This window comes from Paralichthys olivaceus, chromosome 12 (assembly GCF_024713975.1).
Source record: "Paralichthys olivaceus isolate ysfri-2021 chromosome 12, ASM2471397v2, whole genome shotgun sequence".
In the NCBI taxonomy this organism is placed as follows: Eukaryota; Metazoa; Chordata; class Actinopteri; order Pleuronectiformes; family Paralichthyidae; genus Paralichthys; species Paralichthys olivaceus.
In genome coordinates, this window is record NC_091104.1 from 24,805,158 (window position 1) to 24,822,469 (window position 17,312).

At 39.9% G+C, this 17,312-nt stretch overlaps 1 protein-coding gene across 13 annotated transcripts in view; it reads left to right on the forward strand.

Moving 5' to 3' along the window:
• The window catches only part of nrxn3a (neurexin 3a), a 173,048-nt gene that overhangs the window by 95,429 nt on the left and 60,307 nt on the right, over nt 1-17,312 (forward strand). For 12 of the 13 annotated variants that reach the window (XR_011244839.1, XM_069536473.1, XM_069536475.1 and 9 more), the window contains 5 exons: nt 3,944-4,237; nt 4,733-4,880; nt 5,335-5,718; nt 14,777-14,980; nt 16,905-16,931. Coding sequence is in view for 12 of the 13 variants with exons in the window: in XM_069536473.1 (XP_069392574.1) it covers nt 3,944-4,237; nt 4,733-4,880; nt 5,335-5,718; nt 14,777-14,980; nt 16,905-16,931 (1,057 nt within the window). In the remaining variant the exon portion in view is untranslated. The remainder of the gene's footprint in view (nt 1-3,943; nt 4,238-4,732; nt 4,881-5,334; nt 5,719-14,776; nt 14,981-16,904; nt 16,932-17,312) is intronic. The other variant, XM_069536477.1, reaches the window with a different exon arrangement.

Consider the following 17,312-nt stretch of genomic DNA (forward strand, 5'->3'; position numbering starts at 1 on the left):
GCTGGCGGTGAGTCTGAAGAGACTGTCATTCTTATTTAGGCTTTTGTTTTAGAAGAGAAAGCGATGGAGCTGCTGAAGGGGCTCAGGTTACTTATGTTCAGTCAGAGCAGCAGACAGAATGGTCACTTCTTGTAGGGAGGTGGGGGAATGAGATAGATGGATCTGGAAGGAGAGAGAGCAGAATGGATGTAACAGAAAGAGAAGGAGAGGCAATAAAGTGAGGAGAGAGGAGGAAAAAGACAATCTTCCATCCAGTCCCCAAGCACCTTAAGGGATAAGTTGATTTACTGTCAAATCTTTGGTGGAATATCGATAATCTCAGCCAATCCCCTCAGTCTACCCACTCAGCCATCGCTGCCCTCTTTTAGAGAGAACCCTGGGCGAGGAGCAGGAGCCGAGACATTAATATAAAAGAGAGTGAAATGGAAGAGAGGGTGTGTTTGTTTTGTGTATGTACGCGCCCCAAAATATAACCAGATGGAGGGTGTTTCTCGGCCTCGAGAATTAGAGGGAAAAAAGGCCCTCAATTTTCTACTTGAGCAGATTTCAATTTACACACACAAGCCCTTCCGTGACAGCATCCTCCCGTTGTTATTGACAGCATTTAGTGCTGCTGTGATAAAAGATTGGCCACTTAGTGTACTTCATTAATTTTCCATCATTGAAATGACACTGGCACATACAGGAAGCTGCACGGGTTAAAAATGAGCTTCATGGCGAGCGACGTAAACCTTGTATCTGGGTATGAATGCTGCACAGGGACGTCTGCAGTTTGTCTGTGGGGTTAATTCAGTGTGAACTGTGTGAACATGAAGGTGGAGGCTGGTGCTGTGCACTACAAATCACTGATACAGATTTTTGATTCTTTCATTTTTTTAGAAATATTTTGTAGTCCTAAATAGAGTGCAAAGAAATCTGGGCATCACTAGAAGCAGCCTTATGTCAAAGGTTTTATTTAAAAGATATTTTCTAATCTGCTCTGTAAATGCAACCTAACACTTCCTTTATGTTTTGCTAATTCAAATCAGATAGTCAGCAGAAGATTTATAAACACCATTTTAATTAATTAAATTAATAGTTTCAGTTGTTCATACAAACTATGAGGACTTTTTAAGAATTTGTAAACTCTCAAAAGGGCATTATCTTGCACAGCACTGTATACAGTGTGTTCCTGTTGTTCATTAACAATCTGTCTGTTTCTCAGTGCTACAGGCTGAAGGATAATCTGAGTTTCCTCTTGCTTTCTCTGTTTCATTCCAGAATTCAAATCCAAGGGGCGTTATCAATGATCGCAGACTAAAATGCCCCTGGATGCATTTGGATAGATCAGTAACTGCAATGAAACGTCCAATTTACGATAGTGAATTGAACTTGACCACATCTGCATTAGCCTAAATGTTAGTTCGTGGAAATCCTTCAGTCGTGCAAATATACGCTGTAGATAAATGATTGTGATTGGCTCTCTGAAAGGGAGGGGAGTAACAACAGAATACAAATGTATCTAAAAGTGCACTTGTGTTTTCTTGTGCTGGCATCATTTAATCTAAAAAAGATCTGTACCTCAGAAATAATAACTGCTTCCATTAAATAAAAATTGTAATTAAAATGGATAACAATCTTGATTCCAATTGACCTGTGGAGTTTGGCAAGCAAGGACCATGTCTGGTATAATATGTGCTGCTTGAATCATTCCTAATAATGTACAGTTATTTTTTATAATTCTCCATCAGAAGCATAATAACATTTGAACAGAGTAAATTCCTATAGATATGTTTGTTACGGGCAGACGGCTGTTAACTATCATTTTCACTATCACTCATTAGTGAGTGTTATTGTGATTTTTATTGTGGTACTTCCTCTTCCTCTTCAGAAACAGCTGGTGAAGGCTGGGCAGCCGCTGCTTTAGCCCTGCATCAATGTCCACCCTTTTCACCCCCCCCCCCCCTTCTGCTGCTCTCTATGTGAATGCAGCTCTGCCCCTCAAGTAGCAGACAAGATGGTTGTGTTTAATCTAATGTAGACAGGGTAATACATGTGCATGAGTAAATATCATGTAGTGGCTAGTTTACCATGTAGGACAAGTACTCAACAATATGCTTTACTTGTTCTTTTGTTATATTACTGGTTATCCACAAGCAAATCATAAACATTTGTTCATGTTTTACAGATAAGTATAGTCATTTTACCCATTGATGGGTGAGAGTAAACCATAATGGTGAGTTGTGCTATATGTGCTGTAGCACTTTTGCACAGCTGCTAAAGTAGAGTGTCTGTGTGTGTGTGTGTGTGTGTGTGAGGGAGAGAGAGAGGGAGAGAGACTGATTGTGTCTGTTTCTTTTGTCAAGTCATTAGTCAGTGTGAGGCAGAGCAGACCATGTGAATCACTTCCCAGGCTCCTCTTATGTTGGTATTCACTTGAAGCATATTAACACAGGGTGGTTCATCTTTTTGATGTGTGACCAGAGGTTGATCAGAGAGACTCAGTAGAGCTAGTTGGCCTTAAGACTCACTTCATGCCTGCCTACTTTTTGAATTGTTTCCTCACACTACCTCTGATGCCTCTAAGGGAGGACCATTGATATAAAGACGTATATCCACTTGAATCCACCAGATATGGTTGCTGCGGTGTTAGTCATGGTACTGAGGTCCTGCCGATATACGCACATCAGACAAACTTATCAATCACATGAACACAAGAACATACATCAAAAATTACAGGAATCCTCTTTGAGAAAAGAATATTCATTTAGCGTGTACTTAGACTTTTTAACTTTGGTCCATGTCCCATCCACTAACATGGATGAGGAGGGGTTTATGATGATTGTATATATGATGTTCTGCAGCCAGCTACCAGGGTGTGATCAAGATGATTTGGATTCACTTTTAGGGGGGTGTCATAATGTCTATCTTTATATACAGTCCACTGGTGGGACATTCATAATATTTCATTTCAGGATACAGGATCTTCGAATGAATAAAGGTCAGGATGTTCAGGGTGTAATCCTGACCCCAGTTTCTGCAATAGAGTAGTTCAGCTCATTTGTTGTGTATTTGTATATATAGGCCTATACTCTTAAAATGTGTATTTTTCCTTTCATACACTTAATTTTGAATATTTCTGTGTCTTTAATATTATAAAACATCTGCAATTAAAACAATTATAACTGATATTTTATAATAACAAACATACAATTTTACAAATTTGATGAAAGCAATGTGAAAGATGCCTTTCAGACTGAGAAAAATGTAGAGCTTCATATAAACTCTATGGTGAGTTTCATTTTCTGCTGCAGCAGGCAGCTCTTTTCAGTTCAGAAACTCTAAAACCCAACTGTCACTACAGGATGTGCTCAGCAGATGGTTTGTGATCAGCTGGTGAACATATGTGTGCGAACATGGGGATACCGGAGGGTTCTCTTCACTTTAGAGTGGGTGGAGTAGGGTATGGATTAGAAAATATAGCCTACATACAAATGAACATTTTGGTTTAAAGTTCAGTGGAAGCTTATTCTTGGGTCACATCAGTGTTTTGGCGTTTTAAATGTAAAACCTGTCAGAACCTATAATAACCTCAGGTATAGAAAGAAACAGTCTTCATTAGGCCATGGTACGATGCACATCTCTTAGTGCGACATTTAGTCCTGTTTCTAAAATTTGTGTGGAGGAATTTCTATGGGAGAGAATGTGAGTGAGCGGGGTGCAGCTAGTACACCTGTAGAGGCTACCACGATCTTTTTGCCCACTCTGGATTCCAATAACTAATTACCTTCATGTTATCTTCAGGTTTAACAGGAAAAGTGGCATTGCAGCTTACTTTATCAACAATATTAATTATTGGAATTTCACCATTAAGTATTTGGTTGAGTGATACAAGTTTCGATATCCATGTTTGGCCACACCTAAACAGATGAGTGATCTTAATGCTATCATTGCTCTATCACAGGTGGTGTATAAGAACAATGACATCCGACTCGAGTTGTCCCGCCTGGCTCGAATCGTGGACCCTAAGATGAAAATCCAGGGTGAGGTGTCCTACAAGTGTGAGAATGTGGCCACCTTGGACCCTATTTCTTTCGAGACTCCAGAGGCCTACATCAGCCTCCCCAAGTGGAACACCAAACGGATGGGATCCATCTCTTTCGATTTCCGCACGACTGAGCCCAATGGCCTAATCCTCTTCACTCACGGCAAACCCCAGGAGCGCAAAGATGCTGCCCGCAGCCAGAAGAACACCAAGGTCAGTCCATTGTCATCAAGATTTCATTGATGTTTGATTTCCATTCTGCTCAAAGAAATGCCATCCTAACCATACGTGAAAATTCATCAGACTGTTCTTTTACAGGGACTAATGAATCCCCTTCACGACTGGTGAAATGTTCTTAAGACAAAACAGCAAAGCCAGTTGCATTTTAAATAACATGGATCACCAAGAATCACAGAGATCATAAATAACATTTTGTCCCATTGAAGTGAAGAAATGTTTACTCATTACGCCTTATAACAGGTTGCATATATCTATGACTTACAAAGATTTAAACCAAGGATGATTTAAATGTTACTCCTTCAGTTTTATATTTGAATGTTTTTTATATTTACAGAAATAAATTGCATTTTTAAAATATAATAAGACCAAAATATAAAATTCAAATCTGATAAACAATTTGTGTTTGGGGGTTAGCAAAATGGAATGTTATTAATGTGTCTGATGATCATTGCATTGGCCCTTGTCCAGGTGGATTTCTTTGCGGTAGAGCTGCTGGATGGCAGCCTGTACCTGCTGTTGGACATGGGCTCTGGGACTATCAAAGTGAAGGCCACCCAGACAAAGGTCAATGATGGTGCCTGGTATCACGTGGACATCCAGAGAGATGGACGCTCAGGTCAGTTGTGATGGTGACGTCTGTGAATTTATGTATTTTCCATATAATTCAGGACCAGATTTGTTTTTGAACAAAGTTTTTTAATGAAATCAAAGTGTTATTCCAATTCACGTGAATGGAAAAGTGGTTGCAAATTAGTTGGGCTCTATTATTCAAATAGCAAAAATTAAAACATACCTCCAGGTGGCTTTCCTCGCACAGTCTAAAGACATGCAGATTGGGGTTAGGTTGATTGGAGGCTCCACAGGTGTGAATGTGAGTGAATGGTTCCTTGTGTAATAATAAGTTCGCCAAATGATTATTGTGATCTGATCTCGAAACATAACTGTTCAATGTTCCCCTCAATGTTTGTAGAATGATTTCTTCCTGACATCACCATACAGTCTTGTACCACTGTTGACATCAGTGCCTCCTGCAGAGTAACTAATCTAATCTCCCTCCATACCAACCACAGGCACAATTTCTGTAAACAGCAGAAGGACCCCATTCACAGCCAGCGGTGAGAGTGAGATTCTAGACCTGGAGGGGGATATGTATTTAGGGGGGCTTCCCACCGACCGCACCAACCTAATCCTGCCCACTGAGCTCTGGACGGCGATGCTCAACTATGGCTATGTGGGCTGTATCCGCGACCTTTTCATTGACGGTCGAAGTAAGGACATCCGTCAAATTGCTGAGGCACAAAATGGCGCTGGCATCAAACCGTCATGCAACAAGCAGCCAGGCAAGCAGTGTGAGAGCTCCCCATGCAAGAACCTAGGCGTCTGCAAGGAAGGCTGGAACCGATTCATCTGTGACTGCACTGGGACTGGCTTCTGGTCACGCACCTGTGAGAGAGGTAAATGTTTGCATGTCAAGTTCTCTTACATGAATTGAAGAACACACTTCTTAGAAGAGCCAATGATGCCTAATGCTGCAAAAACAGTATATGTCATTGTTACTTTTATGAAAGAAGTCCTGATCACAGGCTTTATTGAATGTTGTAATATAAGACAGTTTAAAACTGTGACCCACTGAAAGAATAAGTTCCTTTAAAGAAGATGGTCATTAGGTTGAACCTTATGTCATTGCGATCGCACTACAATAGGAGAACCAAAATAAATAGCTGGCATGCAGTAGATTATGCGATGCTAAGAATGGGTTTTTAAGAATGTAGTATTAGTGTCTTCCAGATTAAGAAAGTAGGAGGCCTCTTACCTCTACCATACTTGGTTGCCTCCATTTTTTCATTTTAATTCAATTTTAATTATATAGTGCCAAATCTCAAGGCACTTTACATAGAAGGGCAAAACCTTAAGACATATAGAGAAACCCAACAGTTCCCACAATGAGCAGCGCTTTGGCGACTGTGGAGTGAAAAAAACTACCTCATTCACTGGAAGAAACCTCGAGTAGAACCAGGCTCAACGTGGACGGTCATCTGCCTCGACCGGTTGAGGAGTGTCAAAACTGACTCATACATTTAATTATCAATATTTGTTATTGTCTTGAAAGCATCAGTATGAGGATTGTATTGTTTTTGGATTACAGCCTAAGGACCCCACAGTGGTTTTTGACACTCCCCACTCACCGTATACATCCCTTTTCTGCCAGCGCATCCAGACTTTAATAAAGACTGGTCAGAGTTGAAAAGTAATTAACACATCCCCAGCCCACACAAATTGCTCCTACTGCTTTTTAGCATATCAAATAACTACTTTCCGATCCTATCTCTCTACCTATAGGAGGTTTTTTTCTCTCTCTTCATCCAGTGGGCTGCTGGATAATTATTTCCCCCAATCTCATTTTTATTCTTGAAAAGAAAAGTTACGGGGCATCAGTGGATCAATCTGATATTTCACCTTAAATCATTTTGCAAGAGATATTTTATTGAAATATTGCAAAATGATTACCAGGAGCCGAAGATTTCATTATGTCTTTTTTTTATTAACACTATCACCTCTACTAGATATTTATGTGTGAACATTGTTCATTTTTTAACAGTATCCAAATGAAGTGATTCTATCATCCACTGGACTTAGCTCTATATCATAGCTCGTACTCCTGTGCAGAGGCACATCTTGGTCTAATTACCATTAGTTCATACAGAAGATAAGGGGTTTCTTATAAATGCTAACACATCTTTGGCTCAAACAACATAGGTGTTAAGAAATCTGGACAGGTAGGAATCCTAATGACACCAAAAATCAAGGTCAAGAGAGAGAGAGAGAGAGAGAGAGAGTGAACGTATGGAGGTAGAATCTGACGACAAAGGTCTTTGGGAGATCTTGGAAAACTTGTTCCACCATTAATCAATCAATCAAATTTGAATGGTTTAGCCCATATTGACAAAACAATGTGCAACATCCTCTGTTCTTAACCCTCAACATGAAAAAACTACCAAGACAAATGTAGAAACCTCAAAGAGCAACATGTGAGGGATCCCTCTCCCAGGACGGACCGAAGTGCAATAGATGCCACTGGTAACAGAACCATGGAGGGACCAGTAAGAGAAGAGTTTGCAGGTGATTGTAAATGAGAATGTTTCTAGACCTGCGCTTCCTCAATGCCTGACCTGATTCAGCTGGGTGGCTACTGATGGTGCTGAGCGCTAGTGACCTAATGAGCCTGTGAAGGGTTAATGAAAAGTGGAGGTGGAGTGACATCTTTTGGAAGTTTTGCCGTGCATGGTGGTGAGAGGTTACCAATGCATGGACGAGGAATCTAGCGGCATGCTCAGTCAGGTAAGAACAGAGTAGCGCCTGACCTTTACAAAGTTGTTCGGTGCGAGACATGACCAAGTGACTGATGCAGCATGGTCAGTGAGAGTCAGTGCGTCATCAGTCATGATGTCCAGATTTCGGGCAGATATTGCTGTTGAGAGTGAGGAGGACCTGAGCTGGATACTAATGCTGGCATCACCAGGAGTTCAGGCTTAGAGAGACAAAGTTGAAGGTGACATACAGTGATCCATTAAGGCAGCCTGAAACCTGAGTTGAGGAAGTCATTTCATCTGGTGGGAAGAATAGATATAGCGAGGGAACTCTGTAAGAGAACAATCAAGGGTGGTGGTGTATTTTGAGAAGTTGGGGACTAAGCAGAAATGCATGCATTGTCCCAGTGAAAAGAAAGTGAGACTTGGAATCCTGTCCTTGCCATGTTACCTCAAACAAAAGCTCGGATATGAACCTGAGCAGTGCTGTCCAGAGAAGCATAGCTGAGATAGAGGACAGGTGATTTTGTAGTTCATTGTGACAACAGTTGCCAACAGGTCCAACACGATGAGAGATGATGACAGGGCTTCGATTCTCACATTTTATTAAGCACGTTAATAATCAGTTATGATCAATGAACATATTGAGGCAACTTTATTTTACCACCTGTTTTTTTTTTTTTAATCCCTTTGATTTTTGTGTTGCTGTTATTAGCTTTGAATGTGAAGATTATCAAGAGATTATAATTTCTTTACATTCATCCATTCTGATACATAACAGAGCAAATTCATGTCATAGGCCCACTTTTGATTTGAGTGTCAAATTTTTGTAAGAAAATTTCTTTCGTTTCTTTTTTCTGTCAGAAAAACATGCCCCCAGAACTGCCGACGATCTTTTAATCTAAAACATCTGCGCAGGAAGCGTTGAGTATGATTGACAGAAGCTTTCCACCGAACGCAAAAACAGCAAAATAGAGCTAATTACGGAAATTTAATTAACCCAGCCTCAGAGTGATGAATGCAACATAACTCTGTCACTGTACAGATGCAATCAGTGCTGTACACAATGCTGAGGTTTTTGTAAGACAACAGGTAATCATGGAGGAAGTGTTGAGTTTGAATGTAAAACTAATCAAAACTGGAGCAGTTGAAAGAAAAAGACATGGCTGTGCCCGAAATTACCCTTTCATTCACTAACCCCTACTCAACTACACATGTTCTTCTATGTAGAGGACTATATAGTGAACTCATTAGCAAAAGAAAAAAATGTTTTCGGACCCTTCTCGGCTCATTTTCTCTACATAGTAATTACGTCATATTTGCAGGATCATGATGTAGAACAACAACAACAACGACGGAATGTTTTATTTAATACTTATTATCAATGCATTCAGTTATACACTATTTTTAAAAAGCATTGTGGGAAACAATGTGCACTATAAAGGATATAAAAATGTCACTCAACATTCGAACAGCACAAAAAACTAAAAAAACGCACCACAAAATGGCGAAATAGTGATGTATATAGTGATTAGTGATTGATTTCAAACATGTTTGATATTTGCAATTATCTGCTCTGACGAAATACTGAGCACACGCGCAATTTCCTCTACGAAAGCTTATTCCACCCTCTCAGCCATGACTTCGTCCATAGTTTCTATTCTCTTTTTTGTTCTACACTGCAAAGCAGAACACATGTGGGTGCAGCAATCTGACAACATCGACCCTCCATGTTTATTTCCACTTCGGTGAAATTGTTTCCTCCAGACGACGAAGTGTCTGGTCTTACGTTTTGGCCAAATCCTCGACTGTGTGCGTTCTGACGATGACATGAGCCTAACAGAAATCAGTTAAGAGTTGAAAATCATCTAGTGTGCACCAGGCCTAACTCCTCTCAGCAACCTTAGTGAGCTGGGATGGGAGATTTTCATGGTAACAGTTTCCCCCATATATCCACTGTACAGCTGAGATGCATTAAATGGTCATTGGGTTTAGCTGGGCAAGGTCAGTCAGTTAGAAGTGTATCAATCTGTTGGACACACTCTATAGAGACATAGCACATGCACGTCATTACAGACACACACACACACACACACACACGCACAATAACATCCAAGAAATATGATATGTCAGAGTTAATCTGACAGCTCGACTCAGAGCTGTAATGAGAATTAAAATTGTATATATTACACTGGGCTGTCATCTGACACCTTGTCAAACAGACATCACTCCCAGATGCTCGTGTGTCCAAACATGGCCATTAATTTCATGTGCAGTTGAGGATGAACCCAGGAACTCATGTACATGAGAACAGACAGGTGAACAGAGAGCAGAGTCATACTTATCATGACCTCATTGTTCGTATGAAGGTTCATTTACAACCAATTAAGACCCAAAGATACAGATTCTTTTTTATTTTGATTGATTGATTTTGTGTGCCAATACACAACAGTACCGTAGTATCAAAAATACCAATGCTGTTGATCTGATGCAGTGTTTATTTCTGTCTGGCTGAACGAGAATAATAACTCAGTGAGAGCTTGTTATCTCCAACCTGAGGATAAATATGTTTAAATATATTCATATGAACATGAAATATCAAAATAATCTTGCATGTGTGGTTCATATGATTCTGTATGATGCAGTTTCTGTCCGCTATATATACTTGATGTCCCCAACTTATAACTTACCAAATAACATCTTCACAACACCTGCATTTACAGCAATAATTCTTCTGTACCTATACAAACTGTGTATCCACAATGCAAGAAAGTGATGACCGCATAATGCAGTTAAGTAAAATTATACCTTTGAAGAGCGTCTACCGTAGAATATACTTCAAATTTTGTGTTTAGCAACATATGCAAAAAAAAAAATGTAGGGCAACGCAACTATTACCACTGGCACATTATACAGTCTGAGCATTTACACATAATGAAGCAGTTGGACAGTATTAAAGAAACCTCAGCAGAACAACCAATCTGGGTCTGCCTCAGCTGAGTGGGTCTTACAGGTGTGTTCAGTCCACCAGCAGGTTTGGGCTTTGACAGAATGTCCACATTATGAAGCAAACTCTGCAGACGACTGCGACTTTACAGAGAACAGAACAACTGCAAAGTAACTACAAGGGCAACTGTGGCTGAGGGGTAGAGCAGTCGAGAGTTCGATCCCCAGGCTTCCCCATCTGCATGCCGAAGTGTCATTGGGCAAGATGCTGAACGAGAAAGTGCTGCTAATAATGAGTGGTCATCAAGACTAGAAAAGCTCGATATAAATACAAACCATTTTGACTCATGAAAATATCTTGCTGCATCAGCGTGTTTACAACCCCTTCAGAAAATCAGCCCTGGTTAAAAGGAGGTTTATGTGTGATTTGGACACATGGAGACCACTGTTAATGTGCCACACATTTTAAATCATAACCATAAACGTTCGCTAATGTTCACCAACAATTTTGGAGGCCTGTGACAATGTTGTCATGCTGTGATAGGAAAGTTAACACAGAAATGTGCTGTTTCATGGATGTGACATGTTCTTCAGAAGTAGTTCACTCATTGTTGATGAGCTGGTCCAGATGTTTCCTGCTGTGAAGCTGTCTGCAGGCCTGAGAATCCCCACTACAGTCGGCTGTCAGTGTTTGAATATCCATATGCAAGGGTGCATTTAAGATCTGTGTATGTCTGTGTGTGTGTGTGTGTGTGTGTTGGTTTATATTGGCCTGTCTGTCCAGAAAATGTGAACGAATCTGTGTAGCAGATCCTACTGAGCCTGTCAGGTTTCTGAACTCATCAAAGTTCACATTTTCACTCAACCTTTAGTGTAGTGCCAAAGCTGGGACAGTCTCAAAAGTAAGTAGTATCTTTCCCTATCTCCTCTTTTTTTCTGTCTTCTTTTTAGGACAAAACTAATTTGCAAACATCTTAGAAAACACACGACCTAACAACACAACATATTTTTAAATTAAAAAACAAAAAGCACCTTTGAAAACATTATGTTTGTTGATTAAGTCAAGTCATTTCAATTTGACTAACCTTGGTCAGTTATACTATGTAGGAGTAAAGTCCATCAGATGTACTGACCATGGATGTATCATTCTTTTCCATTTCCATTTGTTTTGTTGTATTGAGAGAACTCAAGGTATTAAAATTATTAACAGGCAAAAGTAATGATATATTAAGCTTTTATAAATGCACTATACATGCAAATTTTTAATAGTCAGTTTATAGCACCTTTAAATTTGATCATAACCAAACAATTTAAACTGTAAATACACGCTCTGGACATTTGAAGTTAAACTATATCTCTCCCTGATATAGTTTAATCTTCACCCTTATGTCATGTTTATGTCCTTGAAGTCAGTGTGCCATACAAACTCCACTGGCACTTTTTGTTTTTCACGTTCCATTTTTCCCTTTCTTTCTCAGATCGTTCTGTTTTTCAACACCTCAATGTGTCAGTCATTAGGGCTCATCACTAGTCAAGTGATAGGTTGTTTTTATTTTCTCCTACTCTGGGTTCCATCCATCATTTCTGCCCCTCACCTCCTATTTTCCACCCCTCGCTTCGCTGGCCACAGAATTTCCAGGCAAACCGACGGACTGTGTCTCCACCCTGTGGCCACTTGGTAAAACTTCATCCTTCTCGTCATGCAGCAAAACTGAACAAAGGACGTTTAGAGGACACGTAATGTCTCAGCATATTATTGGTTCATTTATCATATTAAGTTAATGTGACAGGACAAATAATCGCCTCAGATTGATGCCAGTCGAGTGCAAGAAAACAGCAACCAGCGCTGCTTGGATGAATGTAAGATGAAGTGGAACAGAGAGTGGGCAGTAACAGGGAAATAACAACAATAAAAACACCAGACTGTGGTGTCTAGCGGCTGATTGTGTTGGATCCTGGCTGTGAGCTTTCATTAAAGAAAAAGAGAGCTTAAAGTTGCCTGAACACATTTGGGTTTGTCCCCACCTCGTTCTGCATCTTCGTCTCTGCTGGTGAGGTCTTAAAATAGCAGCAGATACAGTTTTAAGCTGTTTTCTTATTGCGCTTGAAAACTTAAAAAGCCAAACGTTCTGTGAACACACAAAATGCTGTCAGTGGATATGAAAGACCAAGATGAGAAGAAGGTTGGGAGATGGGATAAGAGTCTAAACGCTGGAAGACATGGAACCTGGCTAAATGCAACAAGGCCAAGAGTCAGTAATATCTAATTAAAACCACTTGTTCTCAACATAAGACAAAACATTTATTTCAGTTTTTCTTTTTTTGTATTTTTTTTAGCTGTGACTGTTGTTGGCTGTGGAAGCAGCCTTTGTGTCATAGCTGTTGTGCTTGCTTGTATCCACAGAGGGTGAGGTAATTGGTAGACAACATGAACAATCTGTATTGTCATGGTAACAGTTGCCATTTCGGTCCACTGTGAGCTCTGCACCACCTCACACCCCATCCAGTATTTTTGGACTAGCGTCCTTCTGCCTGTCTGCTGTACTACACTGACAGGGACTTGCGCAGCCCTTCAGTCTGACATGCAGACTCTGGAATAATCTGCTGAACTTTAGCCAGGGGCCAGCGAGAGGATGTGAAACCAAAATCATTGAACATAATGATTTATAGATTTTTGAAGATGTAGTGCAAATCAGTCTTTTGTCCACTGACCAGCTCCAGGGAGCTGCAGTGTTTTGTATTGGTTTGTGCTTTGACATTCATTCACTTGCAACTGAGCTGTTAAAAAAGGATCCGATGGGAATTTGTTGAAGATGAATTAAGTTCACAATCATCAACTAAACTGATTGTGTGTGCGTGCGTGTGTTTATATGTGTGATCCAAACAGCTATATAATCTCAACCCCTCTCTTAATCTCCGCTCCATCCTATTATTTCATTAAAGGTGCCCTTTGTAGTTTTTTGTGATCAAGGAAAATTATATTCACAGTGAGTGTTACGCTCCAAATTGCCTCTTTTAAATCAGCAGGTGTTTAACCTCCATATTCCCTGATGGCGTCTTCTCCCCTGCCATTGTTAGTATGTTGCTGCCTGTGTACAAGCTTGAGTCAAACAAAATGCATACCCACTCATATAAGTAAACTGCTCCATGGTACCTTTAACTGTAATTTATTTATGTCTTACACACAAATATGACTAAATATGAGTTTGTTTTTATGGTGTTCTTGGTCTATATCAGTCATTTCTCTGTGATGGTTCTTTTAGACAAACTGAAATTTCACTTTTGGTTCTAGGATTTCTGTAGCAACAACAAGGCTCCTTCACAAATTGTCTCTCTGAATGAGGTTTCAGCTTCTTAGCTATTAGCTTACTCGCCAGAAAACTTGCCTGAATAACATTTTCTTTGTCAGAACACGATCTTGTGACAGCTGCTTCTTGGACGATGAAGTTTCTCAGCAATGGCACGCAACAACTCTATGAGTTTTCTTCACTCTGATTGTGAGCTGAACTGCCAGGAAGGACCTGGCTTTTCACATTATTTTCCTCTGTCAGAGAAAAAAGTACTGCTATAGTTAGATATTTTTAGTAAGTTAGTTTGTGTGCCAAGGGAGGAGCAACAAAGTTAATTTGTCTTTTCAGCACATATGATAGGCTACATATTAATGTTATACCTTATTGACCTCCCTGCTGCTATGTCTGCAATAATTGGCTGAGCAAAACATATCAATTTGTAGTTAGTTATTAAAGTTACTAGAATTCACTCTTTGGGGATCATGGATGCTAGCCAATAGCAGATAAGATATGTTTTCTGGACTCAGGTTTGATTGTTGATTGATCGATTGATTGTTGGGAAGTAGCACCTACAGCCCCAGGCTCTTTAGATGGTGTGTGCTCATATAAGTGTAGATTTGTTGGAATTATTCAATGAAACTTGGAACATTTTCACATTTCTCAGTTTTGTGCCCATCTGTTGCATATTCCATAAATTGAGTATCCAAATAGCAAGCTTAACCTAGGACAGAGTATCTAAACATCAGAAAAGTTCTACTTATTGCAGAGTGGCCCTGGAGCCTCGGCAGGTTAATCCAGTCATGGTCTGCACTGAAGCAGTGGACGAAGCTATCCACATTGGCAGGCATGAGACTGCTGGCGTGACTGACTGAATATTGGCACAAAGTATCATGTTGTCAGAGATACTGACTCTAACCTTACTTGAAATATGGCTAACATCCCTCTTTGCACCTGAATTTCTTCCACAGAGGCTTCCATCCTCTCCTATGATGGCAGCATGTACATGAAGGTGGTGATGCCAACTATCATGCACACCGAGGCCGAGGACGTCTCCATGCGTTTTCGTTCCCAGCGAGCCTATGGCCTTCTCATGGCCACCAACTCCCAAGACTCAGCCGACACACTCAGGCTGGAGTTGGATGGGGGTCGCGTCAAACTCACGGTCAACCTAGGTATCGTATGACCCCCCCCACCCAAACCATCTGCCTCCACATCCTTCACCATGAGAAGGTCTACTGTTGAGCAGTGACCTCTCTGTCCTCTCACTCCTCTCACTCTCTTTCTGTCTTTCTTCTATCTCATCTTTTCATCACTTATTCATCCCTATGATCCCTGAAAGGTTCCTACCAGCTTTAGAACATAGATAAGAGAGTTTTTATCTATTGCATGGGTGTTAATGCGTTTTGTGCTCACAGATAACCTTGGACTGCTTCCTGAATACAACTATATACTGGACAACAGCTTGGGCTATACCATCATAACTTATTTTATTTCAGTGGTTAACAAGTATGGCCCATCTTTGAAAGAGACAAACCATAGTCATATCCATGTTCTTGTTTACAGAACTTTTGAGACAGTCACAGCACAATAATCAGAATACATGTTATGATGTAGAGATAATGGGCTTTAAAGTCTAATCTCTAATAAAGTCTTTTTAAAGAACAAAGTGTGCTGAGACTTTCTAAGAGGTGACCTCCACCAATTATGCCCTCTGGTCTTCAGTCCATCATTCTACAGGACATTTGGAGAAACCATTCTTGTCTTTCTCACTAACCTCATTTTTCTGTCTGACATGAAGTAATTTCTCTTTCATCTTCCTGTTTTTTCTGGGTGGTTGTTTTCTTTTCTGGCAATGGTGTCTTTTATGAAAGTCTATGCTTTTTTTCCCCAGTGTTATGTTTTTACGTTTTCCCCCTGCGAACTTCATTTTCCATCATGCTTTGTCAAAAGATGGTATTCACCCCTTCAAAGGCCTTAAGCCTGCGGCCCGTCAGGTGAACAGCCCGAGAACAGAGCCCAGCAAAACCTACAGCTGGCTGTGACCCCAAATACTTCCAGTCATAATATGTAAATAATAACATATTGAAAAATGTAGTTACTTTATATTTTGTGTAAAAAGTATATCCAGTAAAAATCACAAATTGTAAGAATGATACCAATGTTAGCAAACCTTAGCTTGTTTGCCAAAACATGTCTAGATAAATTCTAATCTGACCATATTAATTCATGTAAATCATACCCTAGACTAATTCAGTGTTTGCAGCTCAAATTGATCTGTGCCTCTACAATTTCTTAGCCCATGTTAATCTGAGTGATTTTCTACACAACCTTTCTTAAAATTCACATCTAGCCTCTGATCCATCCATAGTGTTACACTTGTTAGCATAGCATAGTACTCCAGATGCAGTGGTTGGGGTTCCTGTGCCTCTGCATGGTGCTGGTGCTGATTGGATCGTGGCTGTTTGCTCCCACTTTTCTGTTGCGGTTGACGACACATGAAACCACCAGCCACATGGCGACCAACCCTCACTAATCACATTAATGTCGTACAAATTCAACTTGTTGCTGAAAGTTTTATTAATATGATTTGGATTTGCTAATCAAAGATCCATGGCTCTAAAATGAATTGCAGCTGCCACCTTGTTGGTGCTGAGGCTTTGGAGCCAGAGACTTTGACTTTTCTAATCTGAATATTCAAACACTAAATCCAACAGTCAGTGCTGGGTTGGAAAATTCATGTAGCTGGTACTACAAGTGGCCATTTTACTGTAAATACTGTGCCTTAACAATTCATACATTGGAAGTCTGGTACTATCAAAATGGCACAAGCTCTAAAAAAGCATCTAGCACAATTCTATGACTGACAAATCCAGCCACCATTTTATGCACTATTAAATGCTTGTTTTGGAAAATGTAATATGTACAATCTATTTCATAATAATATGGTATTCATTTAAATATTAATATCAAAGGAATAAAATGGCTACCTTTCTGCATGTGTACGTCCCCGGAAGGGTGGACTTTTTGTTTTTGGATGTCTGCAGCAGTAACCTTGAAGGATGCAATTTCATCTGTCATTTATTCTTCCCCATCTAGACTGTATCAGGATAAACTGTAACTCCAGTAAGTTAACACTCAAGTTTCATTTTGCTTTCTATGTTTATGATCTGTTGATGGTTTTTTTAAGAAAGAAATGTGTGGTTTTTGTTTCTTTTGTTTTTTTTTTCTTGAAATGTGAGTCACCACCCTCCACCTTCTCTTTAGCCAATCGTGTGGAGGATGAGTATAAGTTGGTTTGAGTACCCGTAGCAGAAAAAGCCTCAGTCAAATGGAAGGAGTGGTGACTTACTGTAACAATTAGTTGTATCTTGACGTCTTTCTTTTAAAATAAGGCGCTTAATATTCTACCAATATTTCCTGTGTCCCAATTTGTATTTAATCTTAAAAAAAAGAGCCATTCTCACATCATTATGCACTGTATCTTAATAAAATACTCTATATATT